At 58.5% G+C, this 18,414-nt stretch overlaps 1 protein-coding gene across 2 annotated transcripts in view; it reads left to right on the top strand.

Annotated features, from left to right (window-relative positions):
• Positions 1-18,414, top strand: part of LOC136456084 (callose synthase 7-like) — a 55,759-nt gene that overhangs the window by 11,652 nt on the left and 25,693 nt on the right. For both annotated transcript variants that reach the window (XM_066455845.1, XM_066455844.1), the window contains exons 10-11: positions 96-227; positions 616-692. In XM_066455845.1, the coding sequence (XP_066311942.1) occupies positions 96-227; positions 616-692 (209 nt within the window). The remainder of the gene's footprint in view (positions 1-95; positions 228-615; positions 693-18,414) is intronic.

Below are 18,414 nucleotides of genomic sequence, written 5' to 3'. Positions count from 1 at the left end.
TTCCTCATAAATGACCTAGGGGCCAATGCCATTGTTCATGTCTAAACATGTGCTAACTCATTAATAATCTTTTTTGCCCTGGATTCACAATGTAGATGGCAAGAGATTTACATGACATAATATCTGATAGAAGGGAAGGACCATTTGAGCCACCATTCCAGCGAGAGGGGAGTGACGATGCATTTCTGCAGTTAGTAATTGAACCCATCTATAGTGTTATGCAGCAGGTATTTTCTCATATGTTTTTGTTAAATGTAATTTTTGTGTACAGCTACAACTCACTTGTACGTATGACTACATCCTCATGGGTTGAGTTTGAACTTTGCCGTTGTTTATTAACTGTCAGGGTTTTTAATGTTTTATAGCATCAAAATAACACAGATTTTGGAAAAAAAAAACACTAAATGTTTTGGTTCACTTTGATATCATAAAAAGCCGGCACTGTTTAGTTTTATAACATTCTGTGCAGACTCTCAATGCTATTAAAGTGACAACTTCTCAGTGTTATTTTTAAATGATAATACTATAGAGCTGAATTCTCGTTCGAAAAAAATAGAGCTAAATTCTCTTATCGTTTATAATGTTCTTTGCTTGAATTTTCAACTGATGCAAAAGGAAGCTGCAAGGAGCAAACATGGTACAGTGAGCCACTCAATGTGGAGAAACTACGACGACTTGAATGAATACTTTTGGTAATTCCTTCTCTTCTTTTTTGAAATGTGGTAATTCCTTCTTCATACTTGCATCTGTGTTCCTTAGCACAGGAAAAAAGTAAGAAATGTTGAAACCACTAATTCAGAAAACAGCTCTCTGTCTCTCTCCCACACCGTAAAAACAAAACAAAACAGCTGCCTATGCTGTGATTAGGAGATAGGCAGCAGTCCACTGCCTGCCTAGCTCCTAGTGCTCGTTAGATATAATCCTTTGTGTCTTTTACTTGACGAGATAGTATTTAGCATAGGTTGGTATATGGAGGTCGGCAGACCTTCCTTAGCTAGTAAGTTTCATGTCTGCAGCGTACTACCAGCCAATTTTGTTTTGTCCTGCTGCTGATCAGGTCAGTAGCAGCTGTATTCAACAGACTGCAGCAATTTGGTCCTATACTGGTTAGTAGCAGGTTAGTCAGCTCAGCAGCAGTAGCAATGTACAAACATGATTATATGTATGTATATATATGTATGCATATGCTATCTACTCCCTCCGTTCCAAATTATAAGACGTTTTAACTTTTCTAGATACATAGCTTTTGCTATGCATTTAGATATACACTATGTCTAGAAATACATTGCTTTTGCTATACAACTACAATAACAACAACAACAACAAAGCCTTTAAGTCCCAAACAAGTTGGGGTAGGCTAGAGTTGAAACCTAGCAGACGCAATCAAGGTTCAGGCACGTGAATAGCTGTTTTCCAAGCACTCCTATCTAAGGCTAAGTCTTTGGGTATATTCCATCCTTTTAAGTCTCATTTTATTGCCTCTACCCAAGTCAACTTCAGTCTTCCTCTGCCTCTCTTCACGTTACTACCCTGGCTTAGGATTCCACTACGCACTGGTGCCTCTGAATGTCTCCGTTGGACATGTCCAAACCATCTCAACCGGTGTTGGACAAGCTTTTCTTCAATTGGTGCTACCCCTAATCTATCACGTATATCATCGTTCCGAACTCGATCCCTTCTTGTATGACCGCAAATCCAACGCAACATACGCATTTCCGCGACACTTATCTGTTGAACATGTCGTCTTTTCGTAGGCCAACATTCTGCACCATACAACATAGCAGGTCTAATCGTCGTCCTATAAAACTTACCTTTTAGCTTCTGTGGTACCCTTTTGTCACATAGGACACCAGATGCTTGGCACCACTTCATCCACCCTGCTTTGATTCTATGGCTAACATCTTCATCAATATCCCCGTCTCTCTGTAGCATTGATCCTAAATATCGAAAGGTATCCTTCCTAGGCACTACTTGACCTTCCAAACTAATATCTTCCTCCTCCCGAGTAGCAGTGCCGAAGTCAGATCTCATATACTCAGTTTTAGTTCTACTGAGTCTAAAACCTTTGAACTCCAAAGTCTCCTGCCATAACTCCAGTTTCTGATTCACTCCTGTCCGACTTTCATCAACTAGCACTACATCGTCCACGAAAAGCATACACCAAGGGATGTCCCCTTGTATGTCCCTTGTGACCTCATCCATCACTAAGGCAAACAGATAAGGGCTTAAAGCTAACCCTTGATGTAGTCCTATCCTAATCGGGAAGTCATCCGTGTCTCCATCACTTGTTCGAACACTAGTCACAACATTGTTGTACATGTCCTTAATAAGCCCGTCGTACTTCGTTGGGACTTTATTAAGCCGGTTTGCTTCAAAACAACAGTGTCCTAGACTCCAGCTACTCTACTTCTGCTCATCCTATAGCTGCTATTCTATTAACAGTGCTTTCTATAACACTGGTTGAACCCAAGGTGAGGAAGGAAAAGGTGGCATGTCGACCCTATCAAAAAGAGCAATTAATTAGCCCATGCTAAAACAGCACAATTGAACAAACTGTCTTAATGTTACAAACACACACTGTAGCACCAAAAAGACAGTCCAGAACACCAAAGGCAACCACACCTAAAAGCTATTACATCTCAACATTCAAGCACTGAACGAAAGCTCCTTTTCTTCAACAAACAACTTCTTCAAGTCAGTTCAACCCTGCTCCATAAGTTTCAGTAATTTGACTGGTGGATCAGCCTCCCATTTATCCTTGTTTTCAACCAAGAAGATTATCATATCTTCATCCATACCCATGTTCAACCAGTAAGCTGCCCAAGTTGGCTTGCAAGGAGCGCAGCTTCTCCAAGCCAAAGTTCAGACTGTTGAGGTAGTCTGCTGGACACAAGACTTTTCAACTTTTCACCAACCCCCTAGGTCTTCCCCTCTCCCCCTAAGTCTTGTGCGTCGTCTTGTGGGAAAGTTGAACCATCCCGGTTCTGGAGCAGAGCTCAAGGAACTTGATCCTCCTAAGGGGCTTGGTGAGCAGGTCCACAAGCTGGTCCTTAGTGTTGATGTAGCTCGCCTTGATGCTCCCTTCCTCAAGACAGCCTCGGATGAAGTGGTACCTCACCCGGATGTGCTTGCTACGTTCATGGAAGACGGGGTTCTTTGCCAGGGCCAGAGCGGACTTGCTGTCCACCCTGAGCTCCACCGCTCTAGTGTCTCTGCCGAGGAGATCACCAAGCAGTCGAGCGAGCCAGAGCGCCTGAGTCGAAGCGGTGGAGGCCGCTATGTACTCGGCCTCGCAGCTGGACAGGGCCACCACCTGCTGCTTGACCGACTGCCAGCTAACGAGGCACTTGCCGAGGAAGAAGAGGATCCCGCTCGTGCTCTTGCTAGTGTCGATGTCGCCGGCGTGGTCGCTGTCGCTGTACCCGACGAAGTGTGTCGCCCCAGGGCACCTAGGGTAGTAGAGGCCGTGGTCGAGAGTCCCCGCAATGTAGCGGATGATCCTCTTCACAGCCTGCTGGTGCTCCGTTGTCGGTCGCTGCATGAACCGACTAACGTAGCCGACGGAGAATGCCAGATCCGGCCGTGTGTGGGCGAGGTAGCGAAGGTCCCCACAAGACGCCGGTACTGCGTAGCGTCCACCTCCGTCGTGCTGTCGCGGCTTAGTTTAGCCTCTCCTCCATCGGAGTGAGAGCTGGGTTGCAGTCGGTGAGCCCAGCTAGCTCAACGACGCGCTTGGCGTAGGCGGTCTGTCGAAGCATGATCCTGGAGTCATCCTGGTGCACCTCGATTCCCAGGTAGAAGGAGAGAGGCCCCATGTCACTCATCTAGAAGGTGGCCTTCATCTCTTCCTTGAATGCCGCCATCTTCGCATCCTTGGTGCCGGTGATCACCAAGTCGTCGACGTAGACACCCACCAGCAGAGCATTACCTCCACTGCCCTGTGGGTAGATGGCCGCCTCGTGCGGGCTTTGCTCGAAGCCCATCCCCTTTAGCGTGGAATCCAACTTGTCATTCCACGCCCTCGGTGCCTGCCGTAAGCCATAGAGGGCCTTGCGCAGGCGGAGCACCTTGCCCTCCTTGCCGGGGATCGCAAATCCTGGCGGCTGGTGCACGTAGACCTCCTCCTTTAAGTCGCCATTAAGGAACGCCGACTTGACGTCCATGTGATGAACACGCCAGCCCTCCTGGACAGCTAGCGCAAGGCGGAGTCGCACGGACTCCATCCGTGCCACGGGAGCAATGGCGTCGTTGAAGTCGACCCCCTCCTGCTGCACGAAACCTCGTGCCACCAAGTGAGCCTTGTGCTTGACGATGGCACCGGCTTCATCCTTCTTCAGCTTGAACACCCACTTAAGGGTGATCGCGCGTTGACCACGAGGAAGGTCAGCAAGCTCCCAGGTGCTGTTCTTCTCAACCGCATCTATCTCCAATTGCATCGCGGCGCGCCATGCCGCGTGTCTCTCGGCCTCTGCAAACGACCGAGGCTCGCCGTCGTCACACGCAAGGTGCAACTGTGCCTCCAGGTCGTGAGGCACCGGTCCCAGCACCGTCTGGTCGCCGAGAAGGTTCTCCATCGTACGGTACCGCAACGGCTCGCCGTTGTGGTACGCGTCGACGCGCTCCTCGTCGTGAGAGAGCGGAGTAGCGAGCTCAACTGGGCCGTGCTCGACACGAGCTGGTGGTGGAGTAGACGTGCCCGGAGTGGTGCCTGTCGGTGTTGGAGTGCGTGGCGTTGCCGGCTGTGGTGGAGCCGGCGAAGAACTCATCGCAGCCGAGGTCCTTGCTGGAGAGTGTTAGTCGCTGAATTCTCACTCTTGGTAGTAGGAGAATTCTTACTCTCATCGAGAGAGGATGACACTAGGAGTTAGGGCAATTTTCTTGTCTATTTTTCACACAAGCTCACACAAATGCCATACCAACCTGAGGGGTTGGGGTTACATATTTATAGGCTGCTAGCCAGCCAAGCATATGCCAAGATGCTAGTCTAAGATGCTAGTCTAAGATGCTAATATGCTGTCCTCTAGTCTAAGATGCTGTCCTAAAAACAGAAAAACAACCATAAGGACCATGTAAGCAGCACAGCCCCACAAAGACCAGCCACACATGAGACTTATCCATCATTCTCCCCCTAAGTCTTGTGCGTCGTCTTGTGGGAGAGTTGAACCATCCCGGTCCTGGAGCAGAGCTCAAGGAACTTGATCCTCCCAAGGAGCTTGGTGAGCAGGTCTGCAAGCTGGTCCTTGGTGTTGATGTATCTCGCCTTGATGCTCCCTTCCTCCAAACAGCCTCGGATGAAGTGGTACCTCACCCGGATGTGCTTGCTGCGTTCGTGGAACACGGGGTTCTTTGCCAGGGCCAGAGCAGACTTGCTGTCCACCCTGAGCTCCACCGCTCTAGTGTCTCCGCCGAGGAGATTACCAAGCAGTCGAGCGAGCCAGAGCGCTTGAGTCGAAGTGGTGGAGGCCGCTATGTACTCGGCCTCGCAGCTGGACAGGGCCACCACCTGCTGCTTGACCGACTGCCAGCTAACGAGGCACTTGCCGAGGAAGAAGAGGATCCCGCTCGTGCTCTTGCTGGTGTCGATGTCGCCGATGTGGTCGCTGTCGCTGTACCCGACGAAGTGTGCCGCCCCAGGGCACCTCGGGTAGTAGAGGCCGTGGTCGAGTCCCCGGAACGTAGCGGATGATCCTCTTCACAGCCTGCTGGTGCTCCGTCGTCGGTCGTTGCATGAACCGACTAACGTAGCCGACGGAGAATGCCAAGTCCGGCCGTGTGTGGGCGAGGTAGCGAAGGCTCCCACAAGACGCCGGTACTGTGTAGCGTCCACCTCCTCCGTCGTGCTGTCGCGTCTCAGCTTCAGCCTCTCCTCCATCGGAGTGAGAGCTGGGTTGCAGTCGGTGAGCCCAGCTAGCTCAACGACGCGCTTGGCGTAGGCGGTCTGTCGAAGCGTGATCCCGGAGTCATCCTGGTGCACCTCGATTCCCAGGTAGAAGGAGAGAGGCCCCAGGTTACTCATCTGGAAGGTGGCCTTCATCTCTTGAATGCCGCCACCTCCGCATCCTTGGTGCCAGTGATCACCAAGTCGTCGACGTAGACACCTACCAGCAGGGCATTTCCTCCATTGCCCCGTCGGTAGATGGCCGCCTCGTGCGGGCTTTGCTCGAAGCCCATCCCCTTTGGCGTGGAATCCAACTTGGCATTCCACGCCCTCGGTGCCTGCCGCAAGCCATAGAGGGCCTTGCGCAGGCGGAGTACCTTGCCCTCCTTGCCGGGGATCGCAAATCCCGGCGGCTGGTGCACGTAGACCTCGTCTTTCAAGTCGCCGTTAAGGAACGCCGACTTGACGTCCATGTGATGAACACGCCTGCCCTCCAGGGCAGCTAGCGCAAGGAGTCGCACGGACTCCATCCGTGCCACGGGAGCAAAGGCTTCGTCGAAGTCGACCCCCTCCTGCTGCACGAAACCTCATGCCACCAAGCGAGCCTTGTGCTTGACGATGGCACCGGCTTCATCCTTCTTCAGCTTGTACACCCACTTAAGGGTGATCGCGCGGTGACCACGAGGAAGGTCAGCAAACTCCCAGGTGCGGTTCTTCTCAACCGCATCCATCTCCAACTGCATCGTGGCGCGCCATGCCGCGTGTCTCTCGGCCTCTGCAAACGACCGAGGCTCGCCGTCGTCACACGCAAGGTGCAACTGCGCCTCCAGGTCGTGAGGCACCGGTCCCGGCACCGTCTGGTCGCCGAGAAGGTTCTCCATCGTACGGTACCGCAACGGCTCGCCATTGTGGTACGTGTCGATGCGCTCCTCGTCGTGAGAGAGCGGAGTAGCGAGCTCAACCGGGCCGTGCTCGACACGAGCTGGTGGTGGAGTAGACGTGCCCGGAGTGGTGCCTGTCGGTGCTGGAGTGCGTGGCGTTGCCAGCTCTGGTGGAGCCGGCGAAGAACTCATCGCAGCCGAGGTCCTGGCTGGAGAGTGTTAGTCGCTGAATTCTCATTCTTGTTAGTAGGAGAATTCTTACTCTCATCGAGAGAGGATGACACTAGGAGTTGGGGCAATTTTCTTGTCTATTTCTCACACAAGCTCACACAAATGTCATACCAACCTGAGGGGTTGGGGTTACATATTTATAGGCTGCTAGTCTAAGATGCAAATATGCTGTCCTCTAGTCTAAGATGCTGTCCTAAAAACAAAAAAAAAACAGCCACAGAAAAACAGCCATAAGGACCATGTGAGCAGCACAGCCCCACAAAGACCAGCCACACATGAGACTTATCCATCTTTCTCCCCCTATGTCTTGTGCGTCGTTTTGTGGGAGAGTTGAACCATCCCGGTCCTAGAGCAGAGCTCAAGGAACTTGATCCTCCCAAGGGGCTTGATGAGCAGGTCTGCAAGCTGGTCCTTGGTGTTGATGTAGCTCGCCTTGATGCTCCCTTCCTCCAAACAGCCTCGGATGAAGTGGTACCTCACCCGGATGTGCTTGCTGCGTTCGTGGAACACGGGGTTCTTTGCCAGGGCCAGAGTGGCTTGCTGTCCACCCTGAGCTCCACCGCTCTAGTGTCTCTACCGAGGAGATCACCAAGCAGTCGAGCGAGCCAGAGCGCCTGAGTCGAAGCGGTGGAGGCCGCTATGTACTCGGCCTCGCAGCTGGAAAGGGCCACCACCTGCTGCTTGACCGACTGCCAGCTAACGAGGCACTTGCCGAGGAAGAAGAGGATCCCGCTCGTGCTCTTGCTGGTGTCGATGTCGCCGGCGTGGTCGCTGTCGCTGTACCCGACGAAGTGTGCCGCCCCAGGGCACCTCGGGTAGTAGAGGCCGTGGTCGAGAGTCCCCGCAACGTAGCGGATGATCCTCTTCACAGCCTGCTGGTGCTCCGTTGTCGGTCGCTGCATGAACCGACTAACGTAGTCGACGGAGAATGCCAAGTCCGGCCGTGTGTGGGCGAGGTAGCGAAGGCTCCCCACAAGACGCCGGTACTGCGTAGCGTCCACCTCCGTTGTGCTGTCGCAGCTCAGCTTCAGCCTCTCCATCGGAGTGAGAGCTGGGTTGCAGTCGGTGAGCCCAGCTAGCTCAACGACGCGCTTGGCGTAGGCGGTCTGTCGAAGCGTGATCCCGGAGTCATCCTGGTGCACCTCGATTCCTAGGTAGAAGGAGAGAGGCCCCAGGTCACTCATCTGGAAGGTGGCCTTCATCTCTTCCTTGAATGCCGCCACCTCCGCATCCTTGGTGCCGGTGATCACCAAGTCGTCGACGTAGACACCCACCAGCAGGGCATTTCCTCCATTGCCCCGTCGGTAGATGGCCGCCTCGTGCGGGCTTTGCTCGAAGCCCATCCCCTTTAGCGTGGAATCCAACTTGGCATTCCACGCCCTCGGTGCCTGCCGCAAGCCATAGAGGGCCTTGCGCAGGTGGAGTACCTTGCCCTCCTTGCCGGGGATCGCAAATCCCGGCGGCTGGTGCACGTAGACCTCCTCCTTCAAATCGCCGTTAAGGAACGCCGACTTGATGTCCATGTGATGAACACGCCAGCCCTCCAGGGCAGCTAGCGCAAGGAGGAGTCGCACGGACTCCATCCGTGTCACGGGAGCAAAGGCGTCGTCGAAGTCGACCCCCTCCTGCTGCACGAAACCTCGTGCCACCAAGCGAGCTTTGTGCTTGACGATGGCGTCGGCTTCATCCCTCTTCAGCTTGTACACCCACTTAAGGGTGATCGCGCGGTGACCACGAGGAAGGTCAGCAAGCTCCCAGGTGCGGTTCTTCTCAACCGCATCCATCTCCAACTGCATCACGGCGCGCCATGCCGCGTGTCTCTCGGCCTCTGCATACGACCGAGGCTCGCCGTCGTCACACGCAAGGTGCAACTGCGCCTCCAGGTCGTAAGGCACCGGTCCCGGCACTGGCTGGTCGCCGAGAAGGTTCTCCATCGTACGGTACCGCAATGGCTCGGCGTCGTGGTACGCGTCGATGCGCTCCTCGTCGTGAGAGAGCGGAGTAGCAAGCTCAACCGGGCTGTGCTCGACACGAGCTGGAGTAGACGTGCCCGGAGAGGTGCCTGTCGATGCTGGAGTGCGTGGCGTTGCCGGCTGTGGTGGAGCCGGCGAAGAACTCATCGCAGCCGAGGTCCTGGCTGGAGAGCGTGGTGCTGTCGGAGTAGCAGGCGCCGGGGTCGGTGGAGGCTCGGGGACTGGGGTAGACGCGCTCGCCGAAGAAGAGCTGCCTACTCCCCCAGCTCCCTCGAAGTGGACGTACTCGACAGTGAAGTCGTCGTACGTCGGAGCCGAGCCATCGTCCACCGCCTTGTCCCACGCCCATCCTCGCCCTTCGTCGAACACAACGTCGCGCGCCGTGCGCACACGCTGTGTCTTCGGGTCGAGGATGCGGTAGGCCTTCGAGCCCTCCGCGTAGCCGATGAACACTCCCGGAGTGCTCCTGTCGTCGAGCTTGCTGATGTGGCTAAGCTCCTTGGCGAACGCGAGGCAGCCGAAGACCCGCAAGTGGGAGACCGCTGGCTTGCGCCCATGCCAAGCCTCATACGGCGTCCTGCCGTCGAGCGCCTTGGTAGGCGAGCGGTTGAGGATGTCGACGGTCGACACCACCGCCTCTCCCCAGAAGACAGCCGGCATCCCCCTCTGCTTGAGAAGGGCCCGAGCCATCCCCACAACCGTCTGGTTGCGCCGCTCGACGACGCCGTTCTGCTGCGAGCTGTACGGCGCGGAGTAGTGGCGCTGAATGCCCTCATCAGCACAGTACGACGTGAATTCAGCCGCCGTGAATTCGCCGCCGTTGTCGGTGCACAGCACGCGCAGCTTGCGGCCGCACTCCGCCTCCACAGCAGCCTGCGCGCGCCTGATGGCATCCGCAGCCTCTCCCTTGCTGCCGAGGACCATCACCCACATGTAGCGGGAGAAGTCGTCGACGAGCAGCAGGAAGTAGCGTCGTCCTCCCGGTGTGGCCGGTGTCATCGGGCCACACAAGTCCCCGTGCACGAGCTCGAGCCTCTCCTTGGCTCGAAAGCTCGCCCGCTGGGGAAAGGGGAGTCGCCCCTGCTTCATCAACACGCAGACGTCGCAGAGCTGCTCCACATGGTCGAGACACGGCAGGCCTCGCACCATCTCCATGGCACTGAGCCGCTTCAGGGCCTCGAAGTGAAGGTGCCCGAAACGCTCGTGCCACTGCCACGCCTCGTCGTCCCGACGGGCAGCGAGACAGAGGGGTTGTGCCACCTGCACGTTAAGGACGTAGAGTCGATTTGCGCTTCTGGATACCCTGGCAAGAAGGCGACGACGACGATCCCAAATCCTCATGACTCCGTCCCCAACCACCACGCGCGAACCGTTCTCATCCAGCTGTCCCAAGCTGATGATGGAGTTCCTCAACGCGGGGATGTAGTAGACTCCGGTGAGCAGCCTGTGCTCACCAGACACGGCGGTGAAGATGATGGAGCCGACGCCCTTGATCTCCACGCCAGAGGCATCCCCAAACTTGATGGAGCCTCGGACGCTAGAGTCAAGCTCGGTGAAGAACTCCCGTTGACCGGTCATGTGATGGGTGGTGCCGGTGTCGAGGCACCACCCGTCAGTCTTGTCGTTGCCGGAGCTGTCGCCGAGGAGGGCGTGTGCTTTTGGCTCGTCAAGGTGGAGGAGAGCCGCTGGAGGTAGCTCGATGCTGGCATGTGCCATGAGCAGAGCCGGCTCCTCCGCCTGTGCGAAGTGGGCCTGGCCGCGTCGTGGCTATCGACAGTCCTTGGCCCAATGGCCAAGCTGGTCGTAGTTGCGGCAGGTGTCGTCTCGTGCCGGCTTATGCCTGCCGGCGGCGCCGCCCTGGGCGCCTCCGCGGGCATCACCCTCGGCACGTCCTCGCGCCCCGACCTGGGCGTTTCTGCGCGCCTTGCGCGGCTTGCCACGCTTGTGGCCGCCTGTCGCGGAAGAAGGCTCCCCCTTCCTCCGGTCACCTTGGCTGGCAAGCCACTGCTCCCGAGTGAGAAGGAGCTTCCCGTCAGTGGTGATGGGCCCCGAGAGGGACTGTGGCTCATCGCTGTCGACGACCTTGAGGCGACCTATCGCCTCCTCGATCGACATCGTGGAGAGATCCAGCAGAGACTCGATCGAGCGAGCCATCTACTTGTACTTCTCGGGGACGCAGCGAAAGAGCTTTTCGACAGCTCTCTCCTCGCCGTAAGTGTCGTCGGCGAACTACACCATCTTCTGCAACAGAGTGTTGAGACGGAGAGCAAAGTCATCAATGTCCTCACCTGGCTTGAAGGCCAGGTTCTCCCACTCCTTGCGAAGTGCCTGCAGTGTGGACTTGCGGGCGCGGTCGCTGCCGATGCGTGCCGCAGCGATGGCGTCCTAAGCCTCCTTGGCAGTCCGCTTGCTGGTAAGCGAGAACTGCATCTCGGGCGGGACTGCAGCGATGAGAGCATCCAGCGCCCGTCGATCTAGGTCATAGTCGATGTCGCCGTACCGGACTGCCTCCCACATGGGCCGCACCTGGAGCTTTACCCACATCACCACAGCCCACTCGACGTAGTTGGTCTTGGTGAGGGTAGGCCACCCACCGCCGGGACCGACGTCCCTGACAACAGCCTGGAGCCCGTGGTAACCACGGTACCGATCCGGGGAGAGAGCCACGCTGCCTGTGAAGGCCGCGCTCTCCATCGACCCGTCGGTACCGATCCAGGGAGAGAGAGCCACGCTGCCTGTGAAGGCTGCGCTCTCCATCGACCCGTCCGCCACCGTTGCCGTGCGCGCCTCCTCCAGGAGCGCCGCCGCCGTGCGCGCCTCCTCCAGGAGCGCCGCGCCGTGCTCGCCTCCTCCAGCAGCGCCACCGGCGCGTCCGCACCTGTCTGGGCTGCCGCCGCGCTCGTGGGCGTGCGCGGCTGCCCCAGGAGCGCCACCGCCGTGCGCGCCTCCTCCAGGAGCGCCGCCGGCGCGTCCGCGCCTGTCTGGGCTACCGCCACGCTCGTGGACGTGCGCGGCTGCCCACTGCGCCGCCCGCGCTCGCGCTATTAGTCGCTGAATTCTTACTCTTGGTAGTAGGAGAATTCTTACTCTCATCGAGAGAGGATGACACTAGGAGTTGGGGCAATTTTCTTGTCTATTTCTCACACAAGCTCACACAAATGCCATACCAACCTGAGGGGTTGGGGTTACATATTTATAGGCTGCTAGCCAGCCAAGCATATGCCAAGATGCTAGTCTAAGATGCTAATATGCTGTCCTAGCTAAGATGCTGTCCTCTAGTCTAAGATGTTGTCCTCTAGTCTAAGATGCTGTCGTAAAAACAGAAAAACAGCCACAAGGACCATGACCATGTGAGCATCATAGCCCCACAAAGATCAGCCACACATGAGACTTATCCATCATTCTCCCCCTAAGTCTTGTGCGTCGTCTTGTGGGAGAGTTGAACCATCCCGGTCCTGGAGCAAAGCTCAAGGAATTTGATCCTCCCAAGGGGCTTGGTGAGCAGGTCCGCAAGCTGGTCCTTGGTGTTGATGTAGCTCGCCTTGATGCTCCCTTCCTCCAAACAGCCTCGGATGAAGTGGTACCTCACCCGGATGTGCTTGCTGCGTTCGTGGAACACGGGGTTCTTTGCCAGGGCCAGAGCGGACTTGCTGTCCACCCTAAGCTCCACCGCTCTAGTGTCTTTGCCGAGGAGATCACCAAGCAATCGAGCGAGCCAGAGCGCCTGAGTCGAAGCGGTGGAGGCCGCTATGTACTCGGCCTCGCAGCTGGACAGGGCCACCACCTGCTGCTTGACCGACTGCCAGCTAACGAGGCACTTGCCGAGGAAGAAGAGGATCCCGCTCGTGCTCTTGCTGGTGTCGATGTCGCCGGCGTGGTTGCTGTCGCTGTACCCGACGAAGTGTGCCGCCCCAGGGCACCTCGGGTAGTAGAGGCCGTGGTCGAGAGTCCCCGCAACGTAGCGGATGATCCTCTTCACAGCCTGCTGGTGCTCCGTCGTCGTTCGCTGCATGAACCGACTAACGTAGCCGACGGAGAATGCCAAGTCCGGCCGTGTGTGGGCGAGGTAGCGAAGGCTCCCCACAAGACGCCGGTACTGCGTAGCGTCCACCTCCGTCGTGCTGTCGCGGCTCAGCTTCAGCCTCTCCTCCATCGGAGTGAGAGCTGGGTTGCAGTCGGTGAGCCCAGCTAGCTCAACGACGCGCTTGGCGTAGGCGGTCTGTCGAAGCGTGATCCCAGAGTCATCCTGGTGTACCTCGATTCCCAGGTAGAAGGAGAGAGGCCCAGGTCACTCATCTGGAAGGTGGCCTTCATCTCTTCCTTGAATGCCGCCACCTCCGCATCCTTGGTGCCGGTGATCACCAAGTCGTCGACGTAGACACCCACCAGCAGGGCATTACCTCCATTGCCCCGTCGGTAGATGGCCGCCTCGTGCGGGCTTTGCTCGAAGCCCATCCCCTTTAGCGTGGAATCCAGCTTGGCATTCCACGCCCTCGGTGCCTGCCGCAAGCCATAGAGGGCCTTGCGCAGGCGGAGCACCTTGCCCTCCTTGCCGGGGATCGCAAATCCCGGCGGCTGGTGCACGTAGACCTCCTCCTTCAAGTCGCCGTTAAGGAACGCCGACTTGACGTCCATGTGATGAACACGCCAGCCCTCCTGGGCAGCTAGCGCAAGGAGGAGTCGCACGGACTCCATCCGTGCCACGGGAGCAAAGGCGTCGTCGAAGTCGACCCCCTCCTGCTGCACGAAACCTCGTGCCACCAAGCGAGCCTTGTGCTTGACGATGGCGCCGGCTTCATCCCTCTTCAACTTGTACACCCACTTAAGGGTGATCGCGCGGTGACCACGAGGAAGGTCAGCAAGCTCCCAGGTGTGGTTCTTCTCAACCGCATCCATCTCCAACTACATCGCGGCACGCCATGCCGCGTGTCTCTCGGCCTCTGCAAACGACCGAGGCTCGCCGTCGTCACACGCAAGGTGCAACTGCGCCTCCAGGTCGTGAGGCACCAGTCCCGGCACCGGCTGGTCGCCGAGAAGGTTCTCCACCGTACGGTACCACAACGGCTTGCCGTCGTGGTACGCGTCGACGCGCTCCTCGTCGTGAGAGAGCGGAGTAGCGAGCTCAACCGGGCCGTGCTCGACACGAGCTAGTGGTGGAGTAGACGTGCCCGGAGTGGTGCCTGTCGGTGCTGGAGTGCGTGGCGTTGCCGGCTGTGGTGGAGCCGACGAGGAGCTCATCGCAGCCGAGGTCCTGGCTGGAGAGCGTGGTGCTGTCGGAGTAGCAGGTGCCGGGGTCGGTGGAGACTCGGAGACTGGGGTAGACGCGCTCGCCGAAGAAGAATTGCCTACTCCCCTAGCTTCCTCGAAGTGGACGTACTCGACAGTGAAGTCGTCGTACGTCGGAGCCGAGCCGTCGTCCACTGCCTTGTCCCACGCCCATCCTCGCCCTTCGTCGAACACAACGTCGCGCGCCGTGCGCACACGCTGCGTCTTCGGGTCGAGGATGCGGTAGGCCTTCGAGCCCTCCGCGTAGCCGATGAACACTCCCGGAGTGCTCCTGTCGTCGAGCTTGCTGATGTGGCCAAGCTCCTTGGCGAACGCGAGGCAGCCGAAGACCCGCAAGTGGGAGACCGTCGGCTTGGGCCCATGCCAAGCTTCGTACGGCGTTCTGCCGTCGAGCGCCTTGGTAGGCGAGCGGTTGTGGATGTAGACGGCCGTCACCACCGCCTCTCCCCAGAAGACAGCCGGCATCCCCCTCTGCTTGAGGAGGGCCCGAGCCATCCCCACAACCGTATGGTTGCGCCGCTCGACGACGCCGTTCTGCTGTGGGCTGTACGGCGCGGAGTAGTGGCGCTGAATGCCCTCGTCAGCGCAGTACGACGCGAATTCAGCCGCCGTTGTCGGTGCGCAGCACGCGCAGCTTGCGGCCGCACTCCGCCTCCGCAGCAGCCTGCGCGCGTCTGATGGCGTCCGCAGCCTCTCCCTTGCTGCCGAGGACCATCACCCACATGTAGCGGGAGAGGTCGTCGACGAGCAGCAGGAAGTAGCGTCGTCCTCCCGGTGTGGTCGGTGTCACCGGGCCACACAAGTCCCCGTGCACGAGCTCGAGCCTCTCCTTGGCTCGAAAGCTCGCCCGCTGGGGAAAAGGGAGTCGCCTCTGCTTCGTCAACACGCAGACGTCGCAGAGCTGCTCCACATGGTCGAGGCACGGCAGGCCTCGCACCATCTCCGTGGCACTGAGCCGATTCAGGGCCTCAAAGTGAAGGTGCCCGAAACGCTCGTGCCACTGCCACGCCTCGTCGTCCCGACGAGCAGCGAGACAGAAGGGTTGTGCCACCTGCACGTTAAGGACGTAGAGTCGATTTGCGCTTCTGGATACCTTGGCAAGAAGGCGACGACGACGATCCCAAATCCTCATGACTCCGTCCTCAACCACCACGCGCGAACCGTTCTCATCCAGCTGTCCCAAGCTGATGATGGAGTTCCTCAACGCGGGGATGTAGTAGACTCCGGTGAGCAGCCTGTGCTCACCAGACACGGCGGTGAATATGATGGAGCCGACGCCCTTGATCTCCACGCCGGAGGCATCCCCAAACTTGACGGAGCCTTGGACGCTAGAGTCAAGCTCGGTGAAGAACTCCCGTCGACCGGTCATGTGATGGGTGGCGCCGGTGTCGAGGCACCACCCGTCAGTCTTGTCGTTGCCGGAGCTGTCGCCGAGGAGGGCGTGTGCTTTTGGCTCGTCAAGGTGGAGGAGAGCCGCTGCGGCCGGTGCCGCTGGAGGTAGCTCGATGCTGGCATGTGCCATGAACAGAGCCGGCTCCTCCGCCTGTGCGACGTGGGCCTGGCCGCGTCGTGGCTGTCGATAGTCCTTGGCCCAATGGCCAAGCTGGCCGCAGTTGCGGCAGGCGTCGTCTTGTGCCGGATTGTGCCTGCCGGCGGCGCCGCCCTGGGCGCCTCCGCGGGCATCACCCTCGGCACGTCCTCGCGCCCCGGCCTGGGCGTCTCTGCGCGCCTTGCGTGGCTTGCCACGCTTGCGGCCGCCTGTCGTGGAAGAAGGCCCCCCCTTCCTCCTGTCACCTTGGCTGGCAAGCCACTGCTCCCGAGTGAGAAGGAGCTTCCCGCCAGTGGTGATGGGCCCCGAGAGGGACTGTGGCTCATCGCTGTCGACGACCTTGAGGCGACCTATCGCCTCCTCGATCGACATCGTGGAGAGATCCAGCAGAGACTCGATCGAGCGAGCCATCTGCTTGTACTTCTCGGGGACGCAGCGGAAGAGCTTTTCGACAGCTCTCTCCTCGCCGTAAGTGTCGTCGCCGAACTGCACCATCTTCTGCAACAGAGTGTTGAGACGGAGAGCAAAGTCATCAACGTCCTCACCTGGCTTGAAGGCCAGGTTCTCCCACTCCTTGCGAAGTGCCTGCAGTGTGGACTTGCGGGCGCGGTCGCTGCCGATGCGTGCCGCAGCGATGGCGTCCCAAGCCTCCTTGGCAGTCCGCTTGCTGGTAAGCGAGAACTGCATCTCGGGCGGGACTGCAGCGATGAGAGCATCCAGCGCCCGTCGATCTAGGTCGTAGTCGACGTCGCCATACCGGACTGCCTCCCACATGTGCCGCACCTGGAGCTTTACCCTCATCACCGCAGCCCACTCGACGTAGTTGGTCTTGGTGAGGGTAGGCCACCCACCGCCGGGACCGACGTCCCTGACAACAGCCTGGAGCCCGTGGTAACCACGGTACCGATCCGGGGAGAGAGAGCCACGCTGCCTGTGAAGGCCGCGCTCTCCATCGACCCGTCGGTACCGATCCGGGGAGAGAGAGCCACGCTGCCTGTGAAGGCCGCGCTCTCCATCGACCAGTCCGCCACCGTTGCCGTGCGCGCCTCCTCCAGGAGCGCCACCGGCGCGTCCGCGCCTGTCTGGGCTGCCGCCGCGGTCGTGGGCGTGCGCGGCTGCCCCAGGAGCGCCACCGCCGTGCGCGCCTCCTCCAGGAGCGCCGCCAGCGCGTCCACGCCTGTCTGGGCTGCCGCCACGCTCGTGGACGTGCACGGCTGTCCACTGCGCCGCCCGCGCTCGCGCTGCCTCCCTCTCTAGCAGCTTGAGGTCCGCGTCGGCGGTGTCGTCAGCGGAAATGGAGCTGCCGATGCTGCCGCGCAGAGCCTCGACCTCTGCCGCCGCCGCACGCGCTGCATTCGCCGCCGCCGCTGCTTCCGCCTCCGCTCTGGCTGCTGCCAGCTCCGCCGCTGCTAGCCTCGACGCCATTGCCGCCGCCGCAGCTGTCTCTGCCGCCGCTCGCTCGCGTTCCTCTGCCGCGGCAAGTTCGGCCTCCTGCCGACGCCGCGTGCTCGAGGCGACCGAGCGCTGAGACTGCCCTGCGGACATGACGTGCTACCGGGGGGCTGCTGCGTGGGGAGAGGGCTGCTTCAGACGAGCTGGGAGAGGAGTGAACAGGAGCGGCCGGAGGAGCTGATGCTGCCAACAACTGGGGCTGTTGTGGGGCTGGGAGAGAAGATGAGCAAGAGATGCTCAGGCTACAGGATAATACGGCTCCGATACCAGTTGTTAGTCGCTGAATTCTTACTCTTGGTAGTAGGAGAATTCTTACTCTCATCGAGAGAGGATGACACTAGGAGTTGTGGCAATTTTCTTGTCTATTTCTCACATAAGCTCACACAAATGCCATACCAACCTGAGGGGTTGGGGTTACATATTTATAGGCTGCTAGCCAGCCAAGCATATGCCAAGATGCTAGTCTAAGATGCTAATATGCTGTCCTAGCTAAGATGCTGTCCTCTAGTCTAAGATTCTGTCCTCTAAGATGCTGTCATCTAGTCTAAGATGCTATCCTAAAAACAGAAAAACAGCCACAAAGACCATGACCATGTGAGCATCATAGCCCCACAAAAACCAGCCACACATGAGACTTATCCATCACGCGCTGCCTCCCTCCCTAGCAGCTCGAGGTTCGCGTCGGCGGTGTCGTCAGCGGAAATGGAGCTGCCGATGCTGCCGCGCAGAGCCTCGACCTCCGCTGCCGCCGCACGCGCTGCATTCGCCGCCGCCGCTGCCTCCGCCTCCGCTCTAGCTGCTGCCAGCTCCGCCGCTGCCAGCCTCGACGCCCTTGCCGCTGCCGCAGCGGTCTCTGCCGTCGCTCGCTCGTGTTCCTCTGCCGCGGCAAGTTCGGCCTCCTGCCGACGCCGCGTGCTCGAGGCGACCGAGCGCTGAGACTGCCCTGCGGACATGACGCGCTACCGGGGGGCTGCTGCGTGGGGAGTGGGCTGCTTCAGACGAGCTAGGAGAGGAGTGAACAGGAGCGGCCGGAGGAGCTGCTGCTGCCAACAGCTGGGGCTGTTGTGGGGCTGGGAGAGAAGATGAGCAAGAGATGCTCAGGCTACAGGATAATACGGCTCTGATACCTGTTGTTAGTCGCTGAATTCTCACTCTAGGTAGTAG

Source organism: Miscanthus floridulus, chromosome 6 (genome assembly GCF_019320115.1).
Source record: "Miscanthus floridulus cultivar M001 chromosome 6, ASM1932011v1, whole genome shotgun sequence".
Taxonomy (NCBI): domain Eukaryota; kingdom Viridiplantae; phylum Streptophyta; class Magnoliopsida; order Poales; family Poaceae; genus Miscanthus; species Miscanthus floridulus.
This window is presented reverse-complemented; position numbering and strand designations above follow the sequence as displayed.